This window comes from Salvelinus fontinalis, chromosome 3 (assembly GCF_029448725.1).
Source record: "Salvelinus fontinalis isolate EN_2023a chromosome 3, ASM2944872v1, whole genome shotgun sequence".
Classification (NCBI taxonomy): Eukaryota; Metazoa; Chordata; class Actinopteri; order Salmoniformes; family Salmonidae; genus Salvelinus; species Salvelinus fontinalis.
The window spans coordinates 12,223,934-12,239,657 of record NC_074667.1 but is presented as its reverse complement, the minus strand read 5'-3'; the positions used below and the strand labels follow the sequence as shown (position 1 = coordinate 12,239,657).

The window sequence follows — 15,724 nt, the reverse complement described above, 5'->3', positions numbered from 1 at the left end:
ACTTCGTTCACAACAGCTCTGCGAAACGCAAGAATTATGAATGCCCTGACTTCTGCAGAGGCCTTATCACTGTAAATGCTGCATGGTCAAATGCAGACATCGGATTGACGATGGAGCGCCTTTAAGCCTTATGGACATTTGCGATGCAACCCTCCCCTTTACATTGTGCATCTGAAGCAGAGAATAGCTTAACTCACACACTGTTTACATAATGTTATATGTTCTCAATTTAAAAATGATTCCAGTAGACAATGTATTCGAGGCTAATCATCATACTAGAATTTGTACATGCCTTGTGCTGACATGATATTTGTTGGTGTAAATCCAACCCTTGTCATTTGGGCTCCCGAGTGGCGCAGTGTTCTAAGGCACTGCATCTCAGTGCTTTAGGCATCATTACTGACACCCTGGTTCAAATCCAGGCTGTGATTGGGAGTCCCATAGGGTGGTGCACAATTGGCCCAGTGTCGTCTGGTTGTAGGCTGTTATTGTAACTAAGAATGTGTTCTTAACTGACTTGCCTAGTTAAATAAAAAAACTACAGACAACCTGGTTTGAATCCTGGCTGTATCACTACAGGATGTGATTTGGAGTCCAATAGGGCAGTGCAAAATTGTCTGATTTCTTTTTCTTTTTCTTTTCCCATGATGTCAAGCAAAGAGGCACTGAGATTGAAGGTAGGCCTTGAAATAAATCCACAGGTACACCTTCAATTGACTAAAATGATGTCAATTAGCATATCAGAAGCTTCTAAAGCCATGACATAATTTTCTGGAATTTCCCAAGCTGTTTAAAGGCACAGTCAACTTAGTGTATGTAAACTTCTGACCCACTGGAATTGTGATACAGAGAATTATACGTGAAATAATCTGTCTATAAACAACTGTTGGAAAAATTACTTGTGTCATGCACAAAGTAGATGTACTAACCAACTTGCCAAAACTATAGTTTGTTAACAAGAAATTTGTGGAGTGGTTGAAAACCTAAGTGTATGTAAACCTCCGACTTCAACTGTATATATACAGTCTTGTAACGATGTGCAAATGGTAAATTACAAAAGGGAAAATAAATAAACATAAATATTGGTTGAATTTACAATGGTGTTTGTTCTTCACTGTTCTTCACCCTTTTCTTGTGGCAACAGGTCACAAATCTTGCTGCTGTGATGGCACACTGTGGTATTTCACCTAGTAGATACGGGAGTTTATCAAAATCGGGTTTGTTTTCAAATTCTCTGTGTAATCTGAGGGAAATATGTATGTCTAATATGGTCATACATTTGCTAAAGAGGTTAGGAAGTGCAGCTCAGTTTCCACCTCATTTCGTGTGCAGTGTGCACATCTCCTTCCACCTCTCATCCGTGACCGTAAACCGTTAAGTGGTCACCAAATGAGGTGGAGTGTCAATTCGTTAATACATTGTAGGTGAACGGAGGAGTTCGCTCCTCTCCTTGATTTCTTCCTCCGGTGGATGATATTCAGGTGTATCTTATCGCGGAAGAGTTTAGAAATCCGCCACACCCAATTTGAATGAGCTGTTTGCTACTTAACCTTATAACTATAAAACGTCTAGCACAACTAGCTACATTTATTTTGACCTCTTTACACATGTATTGTGGAATTCCTCCTCTGTAAACGTAATTTGCCTGCTAGTGGAGCAGGAGACTCTCATTTCATACGAGTGCATGTTTCCATGTTACCTCGCCTCCTCTCCTCGATAACCTTTGACCTTTTTCAAAAAGAGGTGGCGAAGACGGAGGAGAGGAATTTAGCAAATCCAATTGAGACTCTCCCTAGGCCTTTTTCTCAAATGGATTTCATTGACTCCTCACGTCCTTTTGAAATTGCGCCAATGCATTGTCTAGATTTCAGTATACTAATACTGGGCATGCATATGTTTGTTGCAGCAGCCACCTTAGCTACAATGTAGTCTTAGACACTCATTGTGTGTAATCCGCCGCCCAGCATTAAAACAGTGTAATTAAAAAGCTTGTTTATCAATGAAAGTCGCATGATACGGAATCTAACTTTAAAGACTAAAAGGAAAGAATAACAAGACAACAGTAAACATGTCGTCAATGGCAAGATGTACGAACGGAAGGAGACAGATCCATAATCCCCCTCCGATTTCATCGTGGGGGACAATGTGTGAATCAACAAAGCTTCATTTATTTCCACACAAACTTTTTTTTATTGTCGAATTAACCAATAATGTCATAATCATATAGTATTCAGTATTTCAAATCTGTCGCTTTCAACTGCTCCTTTTGCAGACATGTTTGTTCATAAAAGGGCATACAGTGGCGTCACACCCCCAACACACCTCCAGAGAGTGGCCAATCGGTGTCTGCATCTTGCACCCCTTACACCTGCCCACAACCCCCTGCTCGTTTCCCTGTCCACTTGACTCTGCCCCCTGTCTCTGCTGACTGATGAGCTTCTCGAGGGCTTTCTTCGTGGCCGGGTCGCCACAGTGTGCAATGCCTTCCACCGCCACCCGCTTGGGGTCTTTAACGCAGTCCTCCTCATGCCCAATGACGGTGGAGGGCAGCCAGGCAGTATCATAGCCGCTCTGTTGCCACGAGTGCCACATTGCTAAATTCTGTCCATCCATCTTCTTCACGCGACCCACCCGGACTTTCAGCTGCAGTACCACGTGTTGCCCAGGGGGGCACCCACTAGGGTAGCCCTGCGCCTTGGCTATGTCCCGGCTGCAATAGACCCCCGGGCCCAACGTGCCCCCCGCAGAGGGCCGGAAACCCCCTGTGATGATGGCTCGAGCGCTGTCACGGTGGGTGCCATGGTACATGGTGTAGCCTTGTCTGCCCCGTGGTGCCTGACCAGGTTTCAGGACAATCTGCTTCTCAACCACAGCCTCCCAACCGCTGAACTGCACCAACTTCGCTGGCATGGCTCTGCTAACGGACACACAGTTGACACCAATTTGTAAACAGATGAGATCAATCAATCAAATGTATTTATAAAGACCTTCATAAATCAGTTGTTATCACAAAGTGCTTAACAGTAACCCAGCCTAGACCCCAAAGCGCAACCAAAGCAGAAGTGAGAGCACAGTGACAAAAACTCCCATGAAGGAACCTGGAGAGGAGCTCAGTTCAGAGAGAGGGGTGGCCTATCCTCTCCAGGCTGTACCTGGTTAGGCTATATGTGTTGTACACACACATCAAAACATATTAAAGACACAGACATAGAGGTTTTCTTTTCTAAAATCTCCCCACTCAAATTATTATTTACTCAAGCATGTTTCCATGATTTATTCCACCAGAAATTCTAATTCGAACCGTACAGCTGAAGATCCGCTTTATAGGGCTTTTGACAAAGGCAATGTTCCCGCAGTTGCGGATACCGCATTTACGGTAATTGCTGCATATGTAGCTGAATCAGAAATAGTCTTTAAACGTCAACTACAACGCAGATATTATCCGCTACTGCATCAAGCCCCAAGTGTGCTAATTTGACTACACAGTAGGATATCATAATGTATACAAGGTGTCACTGAACACTTATTTTCCCCTGAACTAAACTCCAACTTCTCTGTCCATAAAGAGTATGTTGTATAGTCACCACCAGGGCTGGAATCAGTTCAGGGAATAATTGAATTAATTCAAATCTCCCTTAATTTCCTGTTTTATGAAGACTTTTCATTTTCCTGAACTAACAGAATTAAAATCAACCCTGATCACCATAGCAGCTGTACTGCGGTAATTCGCTAAAATATTATTACAGTGTTTTTACCTTTCTCTCGTGATTAACCTACCTTTTTTGCCTCCAATGTTTTGACAGTGTTTCTCATAGTTTCACTTTCGATTTTTCAGCTCAACTCTGCTTCCTTGAGTGGCATTCATGGACATCACACCCAATAGAATCTCTTCAAACAATATCCTGTTTGCTTTAGAGAGCACATTGACTTTCATTTTAAAGTGATGTACACAGAATCCCTCATTCTTGTAATCATGCTATACCATTTCTTAAGGTAAAACCAAAGGCCCGTTCTCATGGTCAGACATGCTAGGCAATATCGTCCTCTAGTGATTTTTTGGGGATACAGCATGTATTATTTTATCATTGGTCATTAGGGTTGGGGTTAATTCCATTTCAAATCCAGTCAATTCAGAAACTAAACCAGATTCAAGTGACACATTTTTCATTGAAAAACATTTAAGAGAATAGGAATTGGATTTTCAGTGTGTGTATATATAGTATTGTTTCATTACAGTATTTACAAACTCATCACATATTTATGATTTTATATGGGAATCAAAAAGCTTTCATGAATGTTCACCATGTGCTAATCAGCACTGTCAACAAACCCCATTATGACATCACAATGTAACATAACCCTTGCCATGATGTCATTGCTGGTTCCATCTGACTGGCAAAATTCAATTTCCACTCATTTCATGATAGATCTCTCACAGAGATAGGTTACGTTCTTATTTAGAGAGTGCTAATACTTATCATCAATGGCTTATCGAGGAAGAAAAACAAGTGAGTTTGACAAACTCCAGAAGGAGAACTCTCAGATGAAGAGGGTCATCGAAAACTTGAGGAAGCAAAACATGGCTTTAAACCGACAGGGTGACCAGGACAAGTTTTCAAGTTTTGTAAGGCTCATCAGTTTTTCTAAAATATCACTGTGTTTATTTTATGGTTTCAAAGATATACAATAGCCTACATCCATAACATCTTCAGCTTAAAAGCTTTATATGACACACAGTAGAAACTATTTTGACTACTTCACTTCTGCTATTCATTTCATACTGTACCATTGCGATCCAGGGCTATCAAGAGAGCTACTCAATCCCAGAGGGCCATCGTGGCTTCATCAGCGATGCCAGACTTCTGCAGATGCAGAGAGCTGAGAGAGAGGCCATGGAAGTAAAGCAAAGAAAGATAAGTGCTGTCCACGATAATTATGTCCGGACTGCTCTCATCGGGGTTGGCAGCACCTTCGCGCACCACTTCGTCCCCTCTATTCAGTGCCTTCCATGCCCGAAAGCTCCACTGAAGACTTTGCCGCGAAGGCTGGAACACATAGCTCTGGCCCCACTGAAGAACGTGGTGGGGGTGGACGGAGCCCAAGTTCCACCCGGATCTCACTCTCTGGAGTCCATCCAGGTAAAGAAGTTATGCAGTAGCGTGCGTCCTGTTCCCGTCCCTCCCACTGGAGCTCCCTCCAAGATGGGCAAGAAGAAGAAGGGCAGGCGGGGAGTCAAGGCCCTGAAAGTCCAGTCAGACCAGGGCTGTGCTGACAACAATGGACCCATTGACCTGTTGAAGGAGGTGAGGGCCATCGAGGCTCACTTGAAGGAGGAGGCCTGGAAGGTAGGATGGACTTTGAATTTATTGTAAATGTGCAAATTTGCAGTTCGGGATTATACTTGGACTGATAAATTGCCAAAACAGACAGTGGTTCCATGTCTTAGGATACTAGAATAGATCATAGAATACAGGATCTCTCTATGTATTAGTTAATGTATATAGTTCTATATGTATTTCTATGATGGGAGCATTCTTTTCTGGTCTACGCCAAAGGTTGTACAAGAGGTGAAGGCCATGGGCAGAAGTTTGGGCTCGGTTATGTCCATGAGGGAAATAGACACCAGCTCTCTGGAAAGCCTGAGCTCAGTGGATATGAACACCCCTGCAGAGCTCCGTGACTACTTGGATGTCGGGACCCCGGTCAAGTCATGTGACACCACACCCAGGCCTGCTACCTCTCTTACCAAGCTCAGGAGCAAACTGCCTCGGCCAATAAGGTTCCTGAGCCTGCCAAAGGCTGCCACCGGCTCAGGTCAGTCCCTCTCATGTTCTCACACTAATGTAAATTAGACGGGGAGATGACGCTAGGTAGATTTATAGGAAGACAGTAGGAAGGGAACGGACACAAATGGCTTTTCATATAACTTTTTTTCTCCAGCTTAGCCCAGGGCTAAGACATTTTTCCACACTTGCTTTGCCTGTTTCACAGTGAGATAACCTTTGCTCAAAGCTCAACAGCTTCTACCCACCAAGCCATAAGACTCCTGAACAGCTAATCAAATGGCTACCCAGACTATTTGAATTGCCGCTCTTTCATTATTTGTTACTGTTATTTTTTTTTACTTGTCTATTTTTTACTCAACACGTATTTTTCTTAAAACCGCATCGTTGGTTAAGGGCTTGTAAGTAAGCATTTTACGGTAAGGTTGTATTCGGCGCGTGTGACAAATACAATTGGATTTGATTTGAACTGGACCCTGCTTCTGAGCATGGTGAGCACCAAAGCATGTGGGCTACATTTAGAGTTATATGATATCATAATGAACTAATATGTTCTAGTGTTAAAAGCTACAAACAGATATGGAAATGAATAAATATATACAGTTCACAGAGAGATAGATGTCCGCTTTCAACCCATAGACAAGAAGGCAGCCAGTGAGCCAAAGGGCCAAATAAAGAAGAGTCAGGACCAGGCCAGATTGCAACCCCTGTCCAACCCAGAGCAGGCCCTGACTAAGACCTTCAAGCTGCTCCACTCTGCCTCTGATGACTGGTGAGCATTCACTGTAGACAAGACCATGGGAGCTAGGCTAAAGGAAGCACAGTGTAGTGTCCTTGGAAATGTAGATTTGAGCTACGGAGCGTAGAAACTTCAGAAATTAAGAGACCGGAGTCCTAATTGATGAACATCATAATGTTTTTAGAAAATGTTGTGGAAATTTCTTACGTTTATTTCACTGAATTGCAGGGAGAAGAAGATTGAGGGTTTGACCTCTCTCCGTGCGATGGCTCAGAACCACATGGACATGCTGATGCCTAAACTCCACGATATCTGCCTTGCCATTATAAATGAGGTAGCTTTATTCATTCATTGCCATGTTCATTCATTTGCACAAATCTGCTACATTTGGAGAACAAGTCAAGACAAATTATTGTGTCATGTTTCTGATGTTTGTAGGTTGTACTGCTCAACATTAATAGCTGGGCCTGTGCGTGTTATTATGATTCAGGTGAAGAACCTGCGCTCTGCAGTGTCCTGTGCTGCCATGGCCACACTGGGTGACATGTACATCTACCTCCAGAGGGCCATGGACAGTGAGGTGGAGATGACGGCACGCGTACTGCTGCACAAAGCCAGTGAGGCCAACACCTTCATCCGGCAGGGCGCAAACATTGCCCTGGGTCACATGGTGCAGAGCTGCACCCCTACCCGTGTCATGAATGCCCTGCTGGTCGGTGGGCTGAGGTAAGGAGGGAGAGCGGTCAATTAACAGTCAATCACTAAGGGGTAGATCCTGACTTCCACAAATGTTCACTTTGCCTCTCACATTGAACGTTTGACTCGAGTGGAAGTTAGGATTCACTCCAAACAGCCCTGGTGTGACAATGCAATAGATCATTGATATGGAGTGAACTTTCTGGTGCAAAATGGTAACTGCTCGCTTAGGTATACTACACATTAGTATTAGGGCCGGGACAATACCAGTATCGCAATATATTTTTAATGGCAAAAGGAAAACACAACGCAGATCTCATTCTTTGGTCCTTTAAAAACCTGTTGTATGTAAAATATTGTGTGCTATAGCTTGGAAAAAAAATAAATATGACTCATAATGATATTTGTTTCCAACATCACAGCTGTTTTCCTAAAGAAATGAAATCCGCTTTGTGTTTTGGATACTGGTATCGGCCCGGCCCTAATTAGCAGTGGATGTGTCATCTCTACACAAGAACATTTGTTAACACTTTATATGAAAGTGATGCTCCAGAGCAGGGCCGGCTCTAGCTTCTTGGGGACCCTAATTGAGATTTAATTGTGGCCCCCCTCTTGATGGCAGAGAGAAACATGTACGTTTTAAAGTTAATTTCCTGCAATTTGACACATCTTGCCATTGGATGATATGTCTTACAGATACTTAGGACTAAAATTTTTTTTTTTCTATTAGATGAACAGATATAACGAACTACGTGATGGCGAATATGCAAGCGATCTATATTTTTGAGTTATGGCAATCAACTCGTATTAATGATTTGATCAAAAATGGCAAGAATGTTCTCACATTTGATTCGAATAGGGATTAAATTCTTCAGTACTGGCAATATACACTGAGTACACCAAACATAAGGGGGCGGGGGGTCCGGTGAACACGTCAGTGTTCTATGGCCACAGGCAGAACAGCAGAAACAGGGTCAGCAGCATGACCAGGTGGAGTAGGGACGGGGACAGCCAAGAGTCGTCAGGCCAGGTAGTCTTGAGGCATGGTCCTAGGGCTCAGGTCCTCTGGGAGAGGAGATAGAGAGATGGGAGAATTAGAGGGAGCATATCTAAGATCACACAGGACACCAAATAAGACAGGAGAATTACACCAGATATAACAGAATGACCCTAGCCCCCCGTTCAAATGCACTTAAATATTTTGTCTTGCCCATTCACCTGCATGGAACACATACACAATCCATGTCCTTTCCCATTCATTTACACTGCTTGAAGTAGATTTAACTGTTGTTTACGAAAATATATATTTATTTTTTTACCCCCTTATCGTGGTATCCAATTGGTAGTAGATACTGTCTTGTCTCATCGCTGCAACTCCCGTACGGACTCGGGAGAGGCGAAGGTCAAGAGCCATGCGTCCTCCGAAACACAACCCAACCAAGCCGCACTGCTTCTTAACACAATGCACATCCAACCCAGAAGCCAGCCGCACCAATGTGTCGGAGGAAACACCGTACACCTAGCAACCTGGTCAGCGTGCACTGCACCCGGCTCGCCACAGGAGTCGCTAGTGCGCGATGACACAAGGATATCCCTGCCGGCCAAACCCTCCCTAACCCGGACGACGCTGGGCCAATTGTGCGCCGCCCCATGAGCCTCCCGGTCGTGGCCGGCTGCGGCAGAGCCTGGGCTCAAACCCAGAAACTCTGGTGGCACAGCTAGCACTGCGATGCAGTGCCTTAGACCATGGCGCCACCCAGGATGCTTCGAAAATACTTTTAATTAAAATCATATGGTTTGGTTTCAATACTTCAAAACCAAATGGTAGGTGATATATCAGCCAATCAGCATTCAGGGCTCGAACCACCCGGTTTATAATTTCAATTATAAACTGGGTGGTTCGAGCCCTCTGCGTTGCGTCGTGCATAAGAACAGACCTTATATGTGGTATATTGGCCATAAACTACAAACCGGGCCTTATTGCTTAAATATGTAGTGGTCTTTTATATATATTATAGTAATCAGACTGATTTGATAAAACCACATCTGAAGTTGCTATTGACCAATCCAATCAGATAAACGGACTATTTTAGGTTAATTGAAATGTGAATTCATTTGTGATATCTTGATGTACCTTCAGTTCTGTGTTTTGCTTTTACACAAAAGAAGGTAGCATTCCTTTCTAGCTTGCTTGCAGCGAAGGTGTTACCTAAAGACATTTGCATGTCTAAAGCAGAAGACAATGCTACCTGCCAAAACGGACAACCCTGAAGTGATGCTGCTAGGCCCATTAACTGCTGGTCTGAAGATTTTTTGTATTTGTATTCATTATGGATCCCCATTAGCAGCTACTCTTCCTGGGGTCCATACACGCACTATACACTACTCTTCCTGAGGGCATACACTAAGTGTATGCCCTCTGGCCCATACTCCACTACCACATGTCAACAACGCAAAATCCATGTGTACGTGTGTGTGTATAGTGCGTATTTTATCATGTGTTTGTATGCATGTGTCTGTGCCTATGTTTGTGTTACTTCACATTCCCCGCTGTTCCATAAGGTGAATCTGCTTTTTAAATCAGATTCTACTGCTTGCATTAGTTACCTGATGTGGAATAGAGTTCCATGTAGTCATGGCTCTATGTAGTCCTGTGCGCCTCCCATAGTCTGTTCTGGACTTGGGGACTGTGAAGAGACCTCTGGTGGCATGTCTTGTGGAGTATGCATGGGTGTCTGAGTTGTGTGCTAGCATTTTAAACGGAGCTCGTTACCTTCAGCTTGTCAATACCTCTTACAAAAACAAGTAATGACGAAGTCAATCTCTCACTTTGAGCTATGAGAGATTGACATACATGTCATTAATGTTACCTCTCTGTGTACTTTTAAGGGCTAGCCGTGCTGCCCTGTTCTGAGCCAACTGCAATTTTCCCAAGTCTCTCTTTGTGGCACCTGACCACATGACTGAAGAATAGTTCAGGAGCGACAAAACCATGGCCTGTAGTAACTGCCTTGTTGATAGTGTTGTTAAGAATGTAGATCAGCGCTTTAGTATGGACAGACTTCTCCCCATCTTAGCTGCTCTTGTGTCAATATGTTTTGACCATGACAGTTTACAATCCAGGGTTATTCCAAGCAGTTTAGTCACCTCAACTTGTTCAATTTCCACATTATTCATTATGAGATGTAGTTGAGGCTTAGGGTTTAGTGAATGATTTGTCTACAGTGACTAGAGTGCTGGCCATCCAGATCGTTTTGAACACTTCTGTCTGATCCAGAATCAGGTGTGTTCAAGGGAGGATTGTATAGGGCGGCCTAGCCCCTAAGTGAATCTTTACACTGTATGCAAGAATTTCCTCTGTGTTGTCTTAGGAATCCTGCATTATCTCACCAACCCCCTTTGTCACCACTCTGGGTAGCAGAGTTTCAGTTGTCTTTAGATCCGTAGGTCTGATATCTGATTGGAAGTTAACTTTTACAGTATCCTATTGGTCAACAACTCAAAGTTTTTTATTCTAACAACTCAGAGGCTTTTAAAAAGAGTCTTAGATTCATTGTCTCTCTCTTTTTCTTTGTTCCTGACCTGCGCTAGTAAGATACACTCTCTACACCCCAGGAACACTTGGGGCATGGCCTTTCAGGCTATAACTTCTCCCTCTCTCTCTGATCATGCATAAAGTATTGCATTGTAATGTTTGTTAATGCCTTGTATATGATTTCATAATGTTAAATATCTGCCTTTCCACTCTCAGACCAATTCTTGCTAGTCAATGTCAACTCATTGCCGCTTGGTTGCATATTTTAATTATCTTTATAGAGTCAGATAAACATTCTAATATATAAATACTTATATATCAAATACTACAAAGTCAATCCATTTAATATTAATACACACCATCACAAATATGATCATTTGTCCATTTAGGCAGGTCTTAAGAAACGTTATGATATTAAGAAAATGTCTTTCAAAATAACAGAATAGCATATGTTGAGTTTAATTATGTTACTGGGCTTAGTTAGCCAAAGCTGGACTTCAAGTTCAGTCTGCCATCAAGACGAAATGGTCCTATGGCAATATGTTTTCACCGTGGTGACGGAAAAGGGATATGGCTTGAAAACGTATCTCAATCCAGGGTTTTAAGGTGTCGCCGTACTCCTAATTGTCCCATTATCCAAGCCTCGAAATCGAGAAGATTGAAATACTGCTAGTTTTTAATGAACTGCCTTTTTCATTAGCATGCTAGGTTATTTATGGAATCACATTTGTTTTGTTATGTCTTATACTTCCTTGTGTTGTGTATTTCTTCTTTTACCATGGCATGATTTAGATTATTTTTAGTCATTGGTGGAGATGTACTGTCTACTGATGTGGCTAGCTTTTGGGGAGTAACAAACCATGTATAAACATTTATAAAGTATATACAGTGAACACTTTAGATTAGGGGGTATTAGTGAGGTATTAGTGCATGTACTCCCATTCATAAATGCACTCATTAACAATGAATAAATACACCATTCATGACATTTATAAATACATGTATAAATATGTATATAAATGGTGAGTCAAACCATTAATCAACCATTAACGAATGCCTTATAAATACAAATTGTGAACATACTATTATCAAACACCTTATTAATTATCTTGTAAATCCTTATTAAATAATTTAAAATAGCATTTATAAATGTGTAAATAACTATTTAGAGATTGCTTATTGACATTTACAAATGTAGGAATAATAATTAATAAATGGTAAGTAAACTCTTTACAAACGGTTAATAAATGGTATATTTATTATACCGAATATTTTGATCCACCGATGAGACATCAATACAATCCATTATCATTCGTCTCCTAACTCATGTATCTCTATGATCTGTAACTGATGTGCTCTGTTTGTCCTTCTTCAGCCACCGTAACGCTGCGGTGAGGAGCTGCACTGCTCAGCACCTGGAGAGACTGGCTGAGGTCATGGGGATGGCTCGACTCCTGTCGGGGAAGAAAGACCTCACTGACCGTTTCTTGATTGCCGTCAGTAAACTGGCTGTGGACCCTGCACAGGAAGTCAGGTGGGAAGTTCATCCTGTATAGTTGCTTGCTTAAACATAATGGCCGGCCTAAACTAAGGCCGGGATTCAATCCATGGCTCGTTATAGTACTAGACCGCCGACAATGCAGCTTTTAAAGATAATTTACACTTGAGTCGACATCTGCAGCGTTTACCACAAATACAAATTGAAATTGCCTTTAAGAGCCACATTGTCGGCTGTCTAGAGCATCTACGCTAAAGGGTGTCATGGATTGAATTGCGGCCTCAACTAAACCCATCTAAAGACAGAATGCCTTGAAGAAAATGAAGTAGCGGAAGCACTTCAGGTACTCCAAAACAACCATAGGTGCTCTTGGAGGGGAATAGTAATTGAAAACCAAAAGGAAAAATTATAAACACAAATAAGTGCTAAGTGGCATAGGAAAATCCAAGTCCGGGCACTCATGTGGGTTTGAAAGTTAAAAAGCCAAAGGATTAGCTGAATCCAAGCCAACAGCTTTTGCCAAAAGCTTTTTACCTTTTAAACCCACACAAATGCCTGGGGTTTGACTTTTTATGTCACGTAGCACATATTTGTGGATATAATATTTCCTTTTGCATATAAAGACAGAAAGTCTTTATGTCAACCCCTTTCAAACATCAGACAGAGCCTAATACACATTACAAGTTGAACACTGTCAATCTTCAGACACAACCACCAGACAAAACAACCACACAACACTTGGATGACCCCAGACTGATTATCAACATAGTTGCCATTTTGGTTGTGTTTGTTAGGGCACAAAACTTGTACTGTTTACGATTTTAAAAATGTAAATGAGTCCAAATAGTCAGTACCTGATTCAGTTTCCTTCCTTCTGTTCGGTGCCTAATGAAGACAACCCTACCTGATAACAATGGTCGGCCTGAGCCAAGCGCTGTGCAGATCCGCTAAAATTTTCATAATAACAAATGGTTAATGCCCAGTTGTTAGATAGTTGAGATGATTTATAGATCAGGTATTGCACTGTATTACTCAAACCGACCCTCTTGCAAATTCCACCTAATGTATGTCTTATTTTGATGGGATATTTTTGTCATCAATTGAGTACTGTTCTTAAATCACAGACAGCAGAAATTATTTGATATGTTGCACGTTTAAGATGATATGAATATCTTTGTCCGCAGGCATCATGGTCACAATATCTTGAAAAACGTGGCCACAAATGGCGACTTTGCTAAAATGTGGGACAAATTCGCTCCGAGGAAAGAGCGAGAATCCTTGAGGAAGGTCATCTCAAAGGTTAACCTCAAAGAAAGGTACATTCTCTCTGGATGATTAGAAAAAGTATGACAAATGAGCTGATATGATTACAGAAATCCAATCCCACTAGGCACAGATGTCAGTTCAATGTCTAGTTTTGACTTAAATTTGGGAAATCAACCAAAATAGTAAGGTTATAAGTTGGGTGAGAAATGACTTGACGTTGATGACTTTTTGAAAATCCAATCGGGTTTTCCACGTTGATTCACCGTCATCACATATATTTTGTTGTTGTTGTTGAAATGACATTGAATCAACGTTGTTTCTATCAGTTTTAGCCCAGTGGGATGAATTTAATATACTGTAAGATTATATCTTCTGTCTTTTCTCTTTTTCAACAGGAATATCTAAATAAATTGCCAACTTGACTATATATTTGTATCTAAATATTTGCACTTCCCAACTTGACTGTTGTCCCCAAACTCCAATATTTTCACTCATTCTAAGAAATGTTACACTACCATCCAAACCCCCATGTAAATGCATCTTTAAGCTGCATTGACTCCTTGTCCAAGTCCTGAATCCACTCTAAGGCAATATGTACCACATTCAAAACACTAAATGACCTTGCCTCGAAGCACCTATCTGATCTACCAGCCCAATAGTGGTCTACTGAAACCGTACTCACCATCTCAGGGGGTGCTCAGATCATCAACCACTGAACTCCACACCATCCTCAAAACCAGCAGTCCTATTTTGGAGGCAGATTGGTCAGTGCTCCTGTATGGCACCAACATTGTGGATTTTCATCCAATACTTCTGGACTATGAGAACATTCTTTGGACAATAAAATGAGGTGAAATGGAAGCTGGCTACAGTCTCCGTTTTATTCATCAAGACAGTGTGAGGATGTGTAACAACAATACCTGTGGTTTAACTTGATGATCAGGGCCAGATTACTGAACGGGCACACACCTCCAGGGAATTTCATCATAACATCCAAAACGAAAAGTAAAGTGGACGTTTTACAATTCGTGAGTTTGTTTCATAATTTGTGGACATGTTTTATTTCAATTTGTGCTCATTTTGTAGAAATTTGTGAGCATTTTTAAAAAAACATTTGGTCGACATGTTATATCAATTTGTGAGCATGTTTCAGTAATTAATGGGCACGTTTTATATTACATGGGCACGATTTTTTAGTTATTTTTTAAATAATTTGTGTCACCTCCCGGGCTCTGTAACTTGCTCAGAATGACCTTACTTGAATTTATCAAGTTCCTTCAGACATAGAAATGTGATAAAGTGCTTACCTTGAGTGAAAAACACAGTAGCAAGATTACATGCAGACCAGACAATGTTGATTTTGTCCCCCCACACCAGACGCGATAAGGACACGCAGGTTGAAATATCAAAACATACTCTAAACCAATTATATTAATTTGGTTTAAGTCGAAAAGCATTGATGGCAATTTGGCTAGCTAGCTTGCTGTTGCTAACTAATTTGTCCTGGGATATAAACATTGGGTTGTTATTTTACCTTAAATGCACATGGTCCTCTACTCCGACAATTAATCCACAGATAAAACGTTCAACCGAGTTCGTTGACGCACGCCACCAGTGTGGGTGCAATGATTGAATAACATGTATGTGTACATTTATTTTGCAATGCACGCGACACGTCCGGTCTGGTCAGCATGTTACAGAGATAGACAGGACTCCAGTCGTGTCATACTGCAAAACACCACTAGATGGCGGGCATTCCATTTGCATAGATGGGACTACCCAAGAATTCAGGTGAAATCCATTCATGAGAAAATTTTAAGAAAGGGAAAGGGGAATACCTAGTTAGAGCACAAGTGGAAAAGCTTAGTCACTGGTGGGGACAAAAACAATGTTTGCTTCTTTCCGCCACACATTACAACAGTGGTTGTATTTTCTGTTATGTTTGATTATCACTGGATTTGTGCTTTGTTGCCCTTGTTTACAGTCACCTAAATGATGCTCAAGTAAACGATGGTGCCTCACAAACACGACCACCCAGAGTTTCTACCATTAGTGTCTACATCCAGCATCTAATGGTCCATTTCCATACAGGATTTACCCCAGTGTTTTACCCATGTATCCGGTAGACCTGCTCCCACTTGGGGCCAAGGTGTTCTTTTCAGCTGTCATTTACATATCAATGGCTAACTGTGAACTTTAACACCTTC

General features: G+C 41.7%; 1 protein-coding gene across 8 annotated transcripts; it reads right to left on the bottom strand.

Moving 5' to 3' along the window:
• Positions 1-2,172: 2,172 nt before the first annotated feature.
• Positions 2,173-15,234, bottom strand: LOC129839038 (uncharacterized). 8 transcript variants are annotated; one of them, XM_055906348.1, is made up of 3 exons: positions 15,052-15,234; positions 14,200-14,262; positions 2,173-8,283 (listed from the first exon to the last, which is right to left on the bottom strand). In XM_055906348.1, the coding sequence occupies exon 3, from the start codon at positions 2,908-2,910 to the stop codon at positions 2,254-2,256; it is 657 nt and encodes a 218-aa protein (XP_055762323.1). In that variant the 5' UTR covers positions 2,911-8,283; positions 14,200-14,262; positions 15,052-15,234; the 3' UTR covers positions 2,173-2,253. The 8 variants fall into 8 exon arrangements, with proteins under 8 accessions (XP_055762323.1, XP_055762279.1, XP_055762295.1 ...); XM_055906304.1 differs by lacking the exons at positions 14,200-14,262; positions 15,052-15,234 and adding an exon at positions 12,019-12,105 and having other exon boundaries at positions 2,173-2,917; positions 3,756-8,283; XM_055906320.1 differs by lacking the exons at positions 14,200-14,262; positions 15,052-15,234 and adding an exon at positions 12,019-12,105 and having other exon boundaries at positions 2,173-2,914; positions 3,756-8,283.
• Positions 15,235-15,724: the final 490 nt, after the last annotated feature.

What these genes read in the sequence shown, in the direction of transcription:
- LOC129839038 (XM_055906341.1), bottom strand. Translation starts at nt 2,910, where the DNA reads ATGCCAGCGAAGTTGGTGCAGTTCAGCGGTTGGGAGGCTGTGGTTGAG.